Consider the following 14,808-nt stretch of genomic DNA (forward strand, 5'->3'; position numbering starts at 1 on the left):
ACTGAACACTCTGTATACAGGGAATACACCGGTAATATATTCAAGTTTGTAGATATTCTATATCTAATTATGAATATTGATTTTTCATGACGCTCTAGGAAATCCTTGAGATGTTGTTATAAAAGACGACACCGGCTCTAAGAAAATTGAGTAGCCTCCGCCACATCCTGCCAGAGATTGGTTATAGAATAAGACTGGAGTAGTTCGTCCCACGATTTTCTTCAGTATTGTCGAGATTAACCATCTCAAGGCAATCTATTCCCTTTAAGACCCCCGTAAGTCACTTTAAAAACTAGTACATGAACCGCTAAATAACATTTTGTGTCTCCTTGAAACTATTATTCAATTAATTTTAGTCTCACTTCACGTATCTCGCCTTTTGACTTTTATAAACTTATTTTATTTATTTTTACAGATAAAAACTGAAAATGGCGATAGCCAGCTTAGACCCTGGGCCAGCTGCCATGCAGTCGAGCTGGGAAGGTCATGGTGCCTCTTACAGCTCGTACAGCTCCAACGAGACCGTCGTGGATAAGGTGCTCCCTGAAATGTTGCACCTTATCGATCCTCACTGGTTCGCATCTTTAAATTTCGTAATTTTTTTATCATCATACAATATATACAACTCCAGGCTAATTAGTCACTGTCATCTATGACCGTCTATGGACATCTAACTCCAAATTCCACGGGTTCTACCTTCTTTTATGTAGAGTTTTGTAATCCCGTCCCCATATATAAATACTCTTAATATTAAAATCTGCAGTGTAACTAAGTAATCAGTCAAGTCTCGATTTCAATGGTAATTTATTTAGTCCACAAAGGTGTATTAAGGACAATTTGATTTATGATTTTTAGGTACCAATTTCCACCTATGAACCCATTATGGCACGGCCTATTGGGGTTCACGATCGCCGTTCTCGGCATTATTTCTGTCTGCGGTAATGGAATGGTTGTCTACATCTTCACAACAACGAAGGTTAATATCTTGTCCGCCAATTATTTATTTAAGAGTGTTGAACGTAAGATTAATCCATTTATTTTCTTTACAGAGCCTTAAGACACCATCAAACCTCCTAGTTATTAATTTAGCGTTCTCCGATATGTGTATGATGCTTTGCATGTCTCCGGCTATGGTTGTGAATTGTTATTACGAAACATGGGTTTTCGGTAAGTAATTTAAAATTTCGAAAGCGATCAGAATGAAAGAACTGTATGTGACTAAATCTCAAAGCACAAACGTACATACGCGGACGAATCGACTTCGATTTTCTTAATTATTTCGAAGTCGACTTGATAATCAATGCATCGTGGTTAAAGAAAGACTGTTCTGTAGTTCAAAGATCATCGGCACTTCAGTCAGGGATTTTTTAAATTATTTATTAAAGTTGTCTCGTTCCGAACAAAATGAATTAACGTTCTTTTCTTCGTAGGTCCATTTGCTTGTGAACTCTACGCTTGCACGGGGTCATTATTCGGATCAATATCGATATGGACGATGACTATGATCGCCTTCGACCGTTACAACGTCATCGTGAAAGGTATCGCAGCGAAGCCTCTGACCATAAATGGAGCCCTTCTGCGCGTTCTCGGGATCTGGCTCTTCTCTCTTGGCTGGACTATCGCCCCCATCTTCGGCTGGAACAGGTATATAATACGATTTAAAATTAAAAATACGAGTTATTGCAGGAGAACAGATACTGGTCTGAGTTTATATTTTGGTAAGAGGAGATTTTCTGCTAGATTATCCCAGGAAAGAGACCGTGCTCTGATAATCGCAATTCAGAGTTTGTATATATGAAAGATGCTTGAAACTTTGATAGCGTTACTGAGACTACGACTAACACCATCTCTTGTCACGTTACGGGAAGTGACCACAAGACAAAGAATTTCACGTAAATCCCAACGTTTGAAGGTGGTAGAACCCTTTGTGGTTCGACTCCGGCGGCACCACCGCCACACCTATTTCTACCTAATAACAGCAGTGTTAGGCGCTGCTGTGTTCCGGTTTAAAGGGTGTGGTAAGGGAGACAGACTATGGCAAAACGTTCCAGCTTAGTCCTCAGGGGTAGCGGCGCATCTGTGGCCGACCTCAGGTAGGAATATCTAATCCTATCTGGGGTTGATTACAGATGTCCATGGGCGGCAGTAGCCACTTACCATCAGGTGGACTGCATGCTCGTCTGCTACTCCTATATTATAAAAAAATAAAAATCCGAAAGCAGTGCGTGTCAAATTCTGGTAATGCATGCAGTGTTTATATTACACAAAATGTCATAACATCTGTATCGTTCCATGCTATACCATCTAGTGGTATGACTGGTATGAGATTTTGTATGTAATATTCGCATTAATACCTAAAGATGTTTTAAGGTACGTGCCCGAGGGCAACATGACCGCCTGTGGAACTGACTACCTTAACAAGGACTGGTTCAGCCGCAGCTACATCCTGGTCTACTCAGTCTTCGTCTACTTCATGCCTCTGTTTCTCATCATCTACTCTTATTGGTTCATCATCCAGGTAAGCTTAAGAACTAAATAATGGTTAATATTGTTTATAATTAATATTAGGTTTATACCTAACTCTTGACTATTACTTTCTTTGATTGTAGGCAGTCTCAGCTCACGAAAAAGCCATGAGGGAACAGGCTAAGAAGATGAACGTGGCTTCTTTGAGGTCATCTGACAATGCTAACACCAGCGCTGAATGCAAATTGGCAAAGGTACTATTCCTACAACTCTATTTATTACCTTAAAGTATTATTATTTTTGGCAATACCCACTGTAGGTACGTAGACGTTAAAACTTAGTCCTCAGTCGTAACAACGCGTCTGTAGCCGATCTTATAGTAACTACTAAAATCCTATTTAAGGCTGATTGCAAATGTCCATAGCCGACAATTACCATATCACCTCCAGGTGATTTTTTGTTTTCTACTCCTATGATTAAAAAAACGTATTTACTAAAACTTCTCATCAAATCATGTCGTTTACAGGTTGCTCTAATGACCATCTCACTCTGGTTCATGGCCTGGACCCCATATCTGATTATCAACTGGGCGGGCGTGTTCGAATCTGCGACAATTGACCCCCTCTTCACCATCTGGGGCTCAGTATTCGCAAAGGCCAACGCTGTCTACAATCCTATTGTTTATGGCATCAGGTAAATCTAAGTCACATGAACAGAAATCCGAGTTACAAGATTATCTGCAAATGTGCCATTTATTTTTTTATTCTTAGAGAAATCTACTGATCTCCTACAGTACTAAAAAGTGAGCATAATAGGCACATCGAATTATAGTCAGTGTTAAACTGCTAGTCCGCTCTGAATATAGAAATGAATCGCATCGCTATAGCAAATTGTATGACTACACCTGCTCGCAACAACTTCAGACCGATTTCTATCGACGTTCTAAATTTTACTTCAATTAAATTTCTTAACTTTGATGTATGAAAACGTGCAACGATCATGAAATCTTAATATAATAATCCGAGTACTTATATAACTTGGAAGTATTCATTATTTTGAAAGGCAATGGAGTAGACGGAAGAAGTTGCACTGCCATACTAATTTTTAGCCTGAAACAGTAATCAGTAATCGACACCATTCTACTGAATTGTAAGTACATTTCAGTACAATCGACACCATTCTACTGAAATGTAAGTACATTTCAGTAGAATGGTGTCGATTCTGGTTGACCTTCATACAACAAGTACTAAGATAATGATCTTAATCCTCGTAGGAGCGCCAACGTATCTGGTGTGCTTGAGTTATAACCTGTGGTATACGAAGTAAGTCACGAACACGTCAACGGACCGTCCGTTACACTTTATCAACAGGCGGGCTGGAAACTCGTGTACTGCTCAGACCTTATAAAAATTATTCTTATCGCTTTAAAATTCTGATAGGTACAATAATAAAGTAATAAAAATTAATATCATCTTTGCAGCCACCCTAAGTACCGCGTGGCTCTGTACCAGCGGTTCCCGTCGCTCGCGTGCACGCCGTCGCCCGACGAGTCCGGATCCACAGCTTCCGGCAACACCGTCGTCTCAGATGAGAAGCAATCTGCCTAAATACCTAAGCGTTGCTGACGTTGACTCCTCACGAACCTATCGCCGACCCCCGGACACACGATTATGCCAAAGCGATGTTATTTATTATTTTTATACAATTGTACAAAGTTATAAACTTGAGCTCAGAGCGTGAGCTGGTGAATTATTCAGGTCTCCACGTCTAAAAGACTATATATTGAGTCTGCGTACTTCAAGTTACACGTTTTGAGTATCGAGTTGAACGTTGCACACTTTTCTAGTAGTTACCTTCGCATGTAAAAATTGGCTGGTGGCATCAAAAAAAATCGTCAAAAAAATACATAATGAATAGGTGTTACCAAGCCGCCCCATCAATCATGAGACTGCTCCTCTTAGATTATAGGAAACGGATCTTAACGACGACAATGGCATAGCTTAACTTGAATAATAAAGATTAACTATAGGCAAAGTGGTTTAAGGCCACATTAAAATATTTTCTTTTATTTATTTCTAAATACCTACCCCTCACATAAAGTTTTTACGAGTCATTAAATAATCTACTGACAAGAAAAAGGGTTCGGTGTGTTTAATAATTAGAACTAAAAAAACAATACTGCACTTTGAACACTATGATCTTGTACCTACTTGGCATTGAGCAAGTCAAATACATAAACATAAGCCTTTTTGGATTACAATTTCTATCGCACCAAGTTTTCTTAAAAAGCCTAAATAATAATATGACAGATACATGGTGGCAGCATCCTCCTTATTATTGTACAGAATAATTTGACTAAGTACAAATCGACCTCGGCAGCAGAGGATTCCGTACCATCATAATTTTTATTTTTGTCATCAAAGCAGAGAAAACATACATGAATTGTAAAAAAATTAAGAACCTATCAACGGCCCAAATAATAATAGTGATTTCCTGCTTGGGGACCACACTTTATTTTGAACTTTTTTATTTAGTATTTCTTGTTATTGCGGCCAAAATAATACACACTTTGTCAACATTTTGTACACAAAATCTATTAAGTGCACGGTGCTCTAAAAAAACTCTGTGCTCTATGATGCATATAAATTGTTGCCTAGCAACTGAAGTCGTAACAAACGTTCATAAGTGGTGTAGCGTTTTATTAAAAACATTTTTGAATTAGTCCATAGAATATAATGAGTTTTAGACATAATAATGGCGTGCAAAACATCATTTGAACTGTACCACAATTTTCCAAAACTTGCCGAAGAAACAGGATTTACATTCAATACACATCGACCTCGTGTACACATTGAATGGAATAAAATTCGTAAGTGCATACCTATTATAAAATACTTAGATAAAAAGAAACTATTTAAGACTTTTAGAGAAATATAACATAGGTTAGTCGTGGGGCCGCATATTTAATTTTTATATTTAAATTTTTTCTTTATGATTTCTACTCTTTGTATATTACCAAAAACTTCAAAACATTAATATTATGTTTAAAAGTTCAGGGTACTTGAATTACTACTTTCTTTGATTTTACATTATCGTCTATTTTGGTAAAACTATTGAAACGTTGAAGTAATGTATCATATTGTATCATGTGTGTGTAACACTCTTTGTTTCAGGTCTTGTGGATATAGAAAGTTTAATTAGAGAGCGGAAATTTGTTCTCATTGAACAACATCTAAATGATGTACGTACAAAATATTTTACTTATTTTTTTCCAAAAGCTAGAAAATATAGCGTATTTAAATATTGTGTACCTATTCTAAAGATCTAAGATAGTAATTTTCTTCGAAACTCATGATCAATTATAAAATGATATACTTGAAACATATTTTTTATCAATGTACCTACTTATTTCTTTTTAATAACTTTACAGATACTGGATTGTGTATTGGAATCAGAATTCGATGTACGCATTCTCGATGAAGGAGTCTTAAAAATATTTCGATTAGCTCAGTTAGCAGTTGAGTATCAACAGTTCTGTCGACACTATTTGGACCGAAGCGTATATGTTTTACGAGAAGAAGTTACTGCGTTAGCACAGGTAGGTCTCTTCTTATATGCTTTAATAGTATAATCTATTTAAGCAGACTAAAAACAATGCAAAATACTATATTTTAGGAACTTGATTCAACAAAGAGACTTCTTAGAGAACGGGATGAAGAAATAAGAAAACTTAGACGGAAATCCAGGCATTCCTTCCGAAATCCTCTACCTTACGGCAATGACAACATAGCGACAATGATCTTAAAGACGCTTAATAACAAAAATGACTTATTCCCAACATTAACATCAGCTGAAACATTGCGACACAACAAATGCACTTATTGTGACAAAGTATTTTTAAACCAACTTTATTTAGAAAGCCATATGTCTAGACGGCATGCAAACGTTACAGAGATACCTCAAAAGGATGTAGATACCAGCCAATTTGAACGTAGTCACGACGAAAACAATAAACTTACAAGCGAAATCACGGAACTGAGGGCTAAACTGGCAGATATGGAAAAACTTATTACTAACTTTAGAGATACAAAAACACCTGCCATTGAAACTAATGAAAATAAAAAAGGTATCAATGAACCTACAGTTACGAAAGAAATGAAAGATGTGGAAGTGTCTACAAATGGTGAGGGATACATACTTGACAAAATTGAGGAATGGAAAAGAGAAGAACATGAAAAATATAATAAGGAAATTAATTTGTTACGTACACAAATAATTGCTATGATAGATTCCTGTAAAGAAAAGGACAAACCTTCACCAGCAAAAGACGATTCAAATGTTATCTCTGAATTAAATGCCACTATAAAACAACAAGGAGAAGAAATACTGGCATTGAAACGGGAGTTGACTAATTCTGTATATATTATTTCATTATTAAGTATTTTAGGATATCTTACCCCAGAAAATAGTGTCATAAAATATTTATCGAAACATGAGAGTTCTAATTTTTAACTAGTTATTTTTTTAGTTTTTGCTACTAGCTAACTTTCAACGAGAAAATTATATTGTAATCTTTGTTAATCGGTAAAAAAGTGAATTTGTTGTTTTTGGTATTTAATCATCTCAAAAATATTACAGAAATCAAACCCAAACGTGGAAGAAATTGAACAAAGAAAGAAAATGGAAGCACAAATGGCTTATTGGGTGAAACGTGCGGAACTACAATCCAGCGAGTACAAATTATTACTTCAAAAGTTAGATGAGGTTGGAAAAGACGCCGAGAGGTCACGTGCGCAGGCAGACGCCGAAAAGTTACGAGTTACACAACTTCAGGCATTGTTACAGCAAAAAAATACAAAGTCCGACAATGGTTATACTACAAATATCCACGACGTGGTAAACCGTTTTTATTATATTATCAAATTATTTCGTTATATAAGAACAATAGTCTAAATAAAAACATATAATATGTAAATATTTAGAATCTGCTTAATCATTTTTACAGTTAATAATAATTAAAGTTATTGCCTCATAATAATAAATACATATTTTAGGTAGAGCCTAAAGTGACTGAATCCCCAGAACAAACTGCGCAAAAACCTAACCCTAAAACTAATTTAATACGCGATAGAAGTTTAAGTCTCCAAAGGCTTCAAAGAAAGGCACAGGAGCTCTTAAATATAGAAAATACTAGCACGTCTGAGAGTTCAGCTTCAAGTGAAGAAAAAGTAACTAACACAGATAAAATAAAAATGGTTCAAGGGAAGGATATATACGAAAAGAGCCTTAAACCTAGTCCGATGAAAAAGGAATATCGAAAGAAGAAAAGTACAAAGAAAGATTTGCAAAATTTTGATGAAAACCACAGTGACAGTAGAAAATCTAAGAATGCCAACGTAGGCAATGGCAAGACCAAAGCCAGTTCGAGAAAAGGATCACAAGCTGTTAAGGAAAATGGAGCAATACTACACCCTGGCAGGTAATATTTTCATATGATAATAATATTAGATAGTTTGTTATATAACAATATACTACAAGGTTGAAATATTTCAGTCCGATGAAAATAATAAGGGCGAAAATCACCGAAGAAGTTAACAATCGTCTAGTTACCCTAGGCGTGGACCCTTTAAAAAGAAGACTTCCACAAAATATTTTTAATACACAAAGAATGCAGCTACAAGAACATCAAGAAATAAAATTTAAGGTAATATGATTTATGATTAGCGCAAATTTGAAAACTACGATTGCAAGGATTATCATTCCTTGCAATTGTACATCGTTTCAACCGCAAAGACACACCAGTCTATATCTGACTCATATTATGTGATTTGCAGTACAAAAAATTTCGACCACCCTAAAAATCTTATATTACGTGATATTTTGTTATGGAAAGCACAATTGAAACCTATTTAATAAGGTTACATAATATATGTTATGTCAAAATATATTTTTCTGTTATAGAAATACCCGAGGACTGAACAAGTGTTACATTCTCTTCTGGCACGTTTAGATTCCAAGGCAACCAAATTGAAACAGGATGCTGGTCAGCCAGACCTGGAATACATTTCGCCTTCAAAAAACTCCAAAGCATTTAGCCTATCATCAGTAATATCAAATGTTAAAACAAAAGCATTGTCTCTCGTCAAAGCGAATGATTCTAACAAAAACTCCAATAAATCATATGATACAGTAGCTAAAAAAGCAATGTTGCTACTAAAAACTCCACCGAGTTCAACACATTCTAGTCCTAAAAAGCAAGATCAGAACTCACCGGTAAAATCTGCTGAATCGCATAATCCAAAAGCCGAAGGAATTAAAATAAAGACTAAAGACCGAAATGTTATTGAAAACTTTCAAGTAAAATCAAAGAGTAACGAATCTGATACTGAATCTATATTAAGCGATAACGAATATTATGTTGAAAATAATAAACGAATTTCAACATCAATTGAAAAGCTTGTAAAATCTCCCACACGACGGCCTTTAGATAAAACAACTTCTAATGAGTCGATAAATGTGGACGAAAAATATGTTATTACGGCTACATCTGAAGTATTACCAGATGGGGTTAAAAAGAACAGTAGTATTAGATATCAAACTGAAAACAATCAACAAAGTAGCGATGATGTAGAGTCATTAGTAGACCATACTCCAAGAAGAGCTTTTTCAGTAGATAATATTCTAAAACAAACGAAAGGAGTCTTGAAAAATGCATCCTCCACGTCTTCACTAAACAAGAAAAAAGTTATATTTGATATGGATGCGATTCAAATGAAGTCGGTGAGTGCATCATCGCCATCACAAAGCGTAACAGAGAAAAGTGATAATAACGAAAAATATGGACTAGGGCTAGTTAAACTTGATAATGAAGAATGGGATATTTCCAGGTAAAGCCAAACTATTCAGTACCTACCTAATTGAAAATATAATTATGTAGGTATAGTTCGCGCCAAAGCGCTAGTCCGCTCTGAAATTGTTGCGAGCAAGTGTAGTAATACAATTTGCTATGGCGACGCGATTCATTTCGGCATTCAGAGCGGACTAGCAGTTTTACGTGGACTGTACATTGTTATTTAATACATATTTTATATTTACAGTATAGAAAATGAACCGATTCAGAAGAATCCAGTCATGTCGCGTACAAGTCCGAAGATAGCAGAATTAAAACAAACTATTGAATCACAGCTGGCACGGCGGAATACAATGTCTACAGCCCTTGTCGGTGGCGTAGACGTAGTAACCGGAATGGCATTAAATAATCCAGCAGTTGGCGGCAGCAATACAAGCTTGGGCAGCTCAATTCTGGACGACACCGACAGCACACCAGCACAAAATCAGGTTGCGTTTGTGAAACCAAGGTCTTTTGTTGAAAAAGACGACAGCGAAATAGATATTTCTGAATTCATGACAGATGAGCTACATGCGAAGAATACTATTAAAACTAAATAAAATAATAACAAACTCCAGTCCTACTTCAGAGTTTATCTCCAAGTGTTGCTATTAGATATTTACTTGCACAGCTTACAGAGTCAACCCGACCGATACAGCTACCACAGTATAAGGATCTATATATCTGTACTGTGCAGCTACTATTACTAATCTAGATATTGTCGTATAGTAGAAATTAATTTGGTGCCGAAACTTCAGGTAATTCTGAGTTCTGTCTTCCTACTTATTTTTATTATAATTCAGTATTATAATATTCAATATATTATTAGGTTGAGACGGAAATCAATCAATCAATTCCATCCATTTAACATCAAGCCTATTATTCACGATATTACATAGTAAAAGTACACTATCAGTACTTTATTAACGTTGTAATTTGATTAAATGGAAATGATCGTTGCTTTTTTATACGTATTTTTTTCAAATAATCCTTTCACCTTTATAATTTCGAGCATAAGTTAGGGAACAAAAGAGACTTTGGCCACGCGCGCGTGAGACTTGTTTCCAAACTCGCGGCGAGCGACGGGAACATAGTGCTCTCGCAGTGTTCAGAATCATTGTTTATTCGATTCTTTAAATTTTATTCAGTGAGCACGATTACTATAATAAAATAGTATTGACCTACCAATACTACCTACCTACTACTAGTGTGGGTGCTTTTCGAAAATTGATAAGTGGAGCACTACACGCTTTTTTTACAATTATAGAATTTACTGTTCCTTAATTGATTCCTAGATTGAAAATTATTTTCTACTTTTTAGTTGATTTTATCATAAAACCGTGTTTTTTGTGTGTTTTTTTGTTTCATCCCATAGATGTGCAGGAAATCCACTCCTATAAATGCATAAACACTAGAGATGCGCCGAATAGTGGTTTCACCGAATACCGAATAATATTCGGTTTACCCTTAACCGAACCGAATATTCGGCTGAATTATTCGGTTTACCATTTCTCTATTGTCAATTCACCAGTTATGTGTGTTCATTAACACTTTAAAATGTTGATTTGTTTTAAAAATAACTACTGACTTAAGGTTAAAAATAAATGTTGACTATACTAACTATAGATTAAGTAATAAATGTGTTGACTTGAGGTTTCAAAATAATTGTTGATTTGAAGTTTTATTACTTTATTTTATTAGATTTATTCAACACATTCTTCATAGGATTTTAGTTTGACTTATAATATAACATAAATCTTATAGAAGTTTTGTGTTTTAGTCCTTGTACCATGTCGTGTATACAAGAAAATAGAAATAGTCGAACCGAATATATTCGGCACCAAGACCGAATAATTCGGCCGAATACAAATAGCAAAAAAAATGCCGAATACGCCGAATACCGAATACCAAACGAATATTCGGCGCATCTCTAATAAACACTATCCATTTACGTAATGCAGTTTTATTAAGATGACATTATAAAACATCTCATCAGTTTTTAGGTAATTAATAATTATGTAAAGGATTGATTTAAGATTAATAAAAGAATTAAAATTGGTTTTATAGTTTTTATTTTGCATAAATATACATTTACGCCTCCTTCTTTGCGTCTGTCTTGCCACCACGAATTCTTCCGGTCCTGCGGGCGGCGATAAGACCAACCTTGCGACCAGCAGATGTTCCTCTCTTGACAGTCGAAGCCTTACCTGAACAAAATAATACATTTATTTAGTTTTTGCACACAGTATACATTTATTTTTAATTTAAAATCTGAAAATATAACAGGAAAATTTACTTCTTTTAGAAGACATATATCATTTTTACAGTGTTCGTTACACATTTTTATTTTTTTAACTACACATTGCACTATATCAGTACATTTTTTTGGTATGTAGTAATAACTGAAAAGTCTAAATCTATCTTCAATAGAAATTACTAAAGTTGAGTATGATTGAAGAATAAGATTTTATTAAAATGGATTGGGGTGGACTACTAATAACCATAAATGGTCAAAACAACACAGGACACAGTTTTGTTTTTAATAGTTAGCTTAATAATGACAAATAATGTTGTTGTGAATGGTCTATAATCTATATCAAAAATGCTGTCTAATAGAAACAAGTGGTAGGATAGTTATGTACTCACCTATGTGTTGATGGTTACCACCTCCGTGAGGATGCTCCACGGGGTTCATGGAGACACCACGCACATACGGCCAGCAGTTACGCTTCACCTTATACTTGTGGTACGCACGACCAGCCTTCAAGATGGGCTTGTCAATACGACCACCGCCAGCAACGATACCTACATACAACTCGTTTTAAATATATGTATCTAATCAATGTGAAAGGTAAATAAATATTATCTAACCTCAGAAAGAGCCTCTGTGTAATCATAAAAGATCAGAGTAGGTAAGTGAAAGTCATCATGAACAGTACTAAACATATCTTAAAATAGATTTGAGAATATCTTAAAATAGGGATTGACAAATGACAACATTCAAATTTTACAAACTCAACCTAGTTTGAAAAATTAAGATGTAGTCTACAAAACAGAAATAGTCTTTATATTATTGGTGCTCCCACAGAAGACGCATTGGTATTAGTAATACTAAAGCAAATAAAAAGGCTAAACAATTATTAGTACATCAATTGGAAATCCCCATCTTAAAATGTTCTACATTTTGTTTTCATTATATTTCATACTATGGTACTCACCAACCATTCCTCTATTGCTTGAAGGCAAAACTTTCTTGGCACCTGAAGGCAGCTTTACCCTCGTGCGCTTGGCATCAGGGTTGTGGCCGATGACTGTGGCAAAGTTACCAGAGGCACGAGCGAGCCGGCCTCGGTCACCCATCTTTTCTTCTAAGTTGCACACAATTGTACCTTCAGGCATGGCTCCCACTGGCATAACATTGCCTATAAAAAAATTAAGAAGATTTAAATAATGTGAGATGTAGAAATCTATCTCCTTAGGTTAAAAAAACCTGTAATGATAGATGTAACGAAGTAAAATAAATATAACAAATATAATACATTTTTGTTTACATCTTCATGGGTTGAATATTTTGTACTATAAATACACTTAATAGTATTAAACATTAAATATGATATTAGAACTTTAGCCCACTTAAGTCACTGACCCTTAAGCAATTTTATTGATGTTTATGATATGTACATGATGATAGAAATGTTGATTTTGAATTTTTTTGAGATCATACACTGTGTATGTGTTCTTAGTTATGATCATGTATATAAATCACTTATATATTTGGAATTACTAACCTCAAAAGTGAATCAAACTGAATGGAATTTTACGAGTAAGTAAATTGGTTCCAGCTTAAAAGAGCACTTTTAGACCTGTTAAGTGTCATAGATTTCTGATAAGGATACTGTTATTCAGATCCAAAAACTTTTTAATCGCACTATGTTTACCTTGGCCTTTTAGTACAGCATGAAATTTATTAAGATTTATAAATTAAGAAAAATACATACCGACTTCAAGGGTGGCCTTCTTTCCGCAGTAGACAAACTGGCCAGTGTACAGACCCTCGGGGGCGATGAACAACTCTTTCCTTGTCTTGAATTTGTACGGATCACGGAAATGAACAACTGCGAGGGGAGCTCCTCTGCCGGGATCGTGGATGATGTCCTAAAAACGTACTAAAAATGTACAATGTACATGTTTACGTTCAAAAATGGATGCTTGTATATGAACAAGTGACATATTTGTAACATCGTTTGAAAATTCACATCTTAGTATTTGCTCATCACGAAAGATTTTGTATAATCACAAATATTATACTTTCATTGTCTTTAATCACTTAAATCATAACCTAAGTCCACGCGAACGAAGTCGCGAGGAGGCGCTAGTCTTTCATAACTAACATAACCAAAACAACATACCTTCACCACACCTTTGATATAACCATGACGTTCGGCATAATCCAGAGAGCGGAGCTTGGGAGCTCCTTTCCTTTTCTTCGTGTGTGAAACGAATACCGAACCGGCACCTTTACGTTGAGCACGAATCACACGACCCATTGTCACGTCCCAGCCCTCACTGAAAGCAATTCGAATGCTTTTACTGAAAATATACTCAAAATTACACGCACATACATCTCGATAATATTATTTTATTATCCTTTAGTATAAAAATATTTATTTCGAAAGGATAACACAAGATACAACAAACGGTGCCAAAAATTTCACATACGTTTCGACCAAGGGATCACTCCAAAAGAAAATGTTTAACTTGGTGTTGCCAAAAAGTCAACTATTGTGAGAATTAACATTTGTAATTTTATTGTTGCCATTATGTGAATCCAAATATATAGTCGTGCAACCAAGTTATATTTGACTAGACTTCAAATGATATTGATTTGACCAGCATACACAGTGTTGTACGACCATATTTAACCTATAAGAAAATAAAATTAGAATACTTTAGGCATTATATACATATTATTTAACATTATTACACGTATACAAATTACAAAAACGACAAAAACTATAGCAGTGCGAATGTGCCTTAATAATAAAAGCCGTCTAACTTATATTAAGTCCCAGTCCGCGCACGTTTTGCGACTGGAAAATATATTTAGGTATTTTTGGATTAGGTAAAATTGGAAAACCTTTTTCTCCTCGATTTATTTTACAACTTCTAACATAAATACAAATGTATAACTTGTTTCAATAAATAGTGTGTGTCGATTTACTTTGTTTCTTATTTACGCATTATCATAATATTTTGAGAACGAGTGATTACAAAAAAAATTACAAAAAATTTGATTACAAATTTTTTTTACAAAAAATCAGCATTGTATAGTTTCTACATCTGCATTGAAACGTTATTTTGTTATATTCAACATTTGATAAGTAAAGATACTTCGCCGCTTTGAAATTGAATGATACCACAAAAAGGCTGATTTGTTAGTTATTTTTTTGAAT

At 34.9% G+C, this 14,808-nt stretch overlaps 3 protein-coding genes across 3 annotated transcripts; 2 read left to right on the top strand and 1 right to left on the bottom strand.

Moving 5' to 3' along the window:
• The first annotated feature begins 122 nt into the window (after positions 1–122).
• On the top strand, positions 123–4,522 carry LOC140747461 (opsin-1). Its single transcript, XM_073079925.1, has 9 exons — positions 123–275; positions 416–574; positions 856–976; positions 1,050–1,167; positions 1,431–1,644; positions 2,371–2,518; positions 2,610–2,720; positions 2,993–3,159; positions 3,947–4,522. Exons 2-9 carry the CDS (start codon positions 429–431, stop codon positions 4,071–4,073), a joined length of 1,152 nt encoding a protein of 383 aa, XP_072936026.1. The 5' UTR covers positions 123–275; positions 416–428; the 3' UTR covers positions 4,074–4,522.
• A 153-nt stretch (positions 4,523–4,675) lies between these two features.
• DZIP1 (DAZ interacting zinc finger protein 1) lies at positions 4,676–10,114 on the top strand. Its single transcript, XM_073080169.1, has 9 exons — positions 4,676–5,335; positions 5,640–5,707; positions 5,897–6,064; positions 6,142–6,882; positions 7,105–7,362; positions 7,521–7,945; positions 8,020–8,170; positions 8,428–9,353; positions 9,564–10,114. Exons 1-9 carry the CDS (start codon positions 5,221–5,223, stop codon positions 9,913–9,915), a joined length of 3,204 nt encoding a protein of 1,067 aa, XP_072936270.1. The 5' UTR covers positions 4,676–5,220; the 3' UTR covers positions 9,916–10,114.
• Positions 10,115–11,410: 1,296 nt separating this feature from the next.
• On the bottom strand, positions 11,411–14,225 carry RpL8 (ribosomal protein L8). Its single transcript, XM_073079930.1, has 6 exons — positions 14,075–14,225; positions 13,765–13,921; positions 13,354–13,510; positions 12,574–12,777; positions 12,002–12,160; positions 11,411–11,562 (listed from the first exon to the last, which is right to left on the bottom strand). Exons 2-6 carry the CDS (start codon positions 13,900–13,902, stop codon positions 11,447–11,449), a joined length of 774 nt encoding a protein of 257 aa, XP_072936031.1. The 5' UTR covers positions 13,903–13,921; positions 14,075–14,225; the 3' UTR covers positions 11,411–11,446.
• Positions 14,226–14,808: the final 583 nt, after the last annotated feature.

The sequence above is a fragment of the Epargyreus clarus genome, unplaced genomic scaffold (genome assembly GCF_041222505.1).
Source record: "Epargyreus clarus isolate Ecla_fem2 unplaced genomic scaffold, WU_Ecla_fem_2.2 ptg000014l, whole genome shotgun sequence".
NCBI classification, from domain to species: Eukaryota; Metazoa; Arthropoda; class Insecta; order Lepidoptera; family Hesperiidae; genus Epargyreus; species Epargyreus clarus.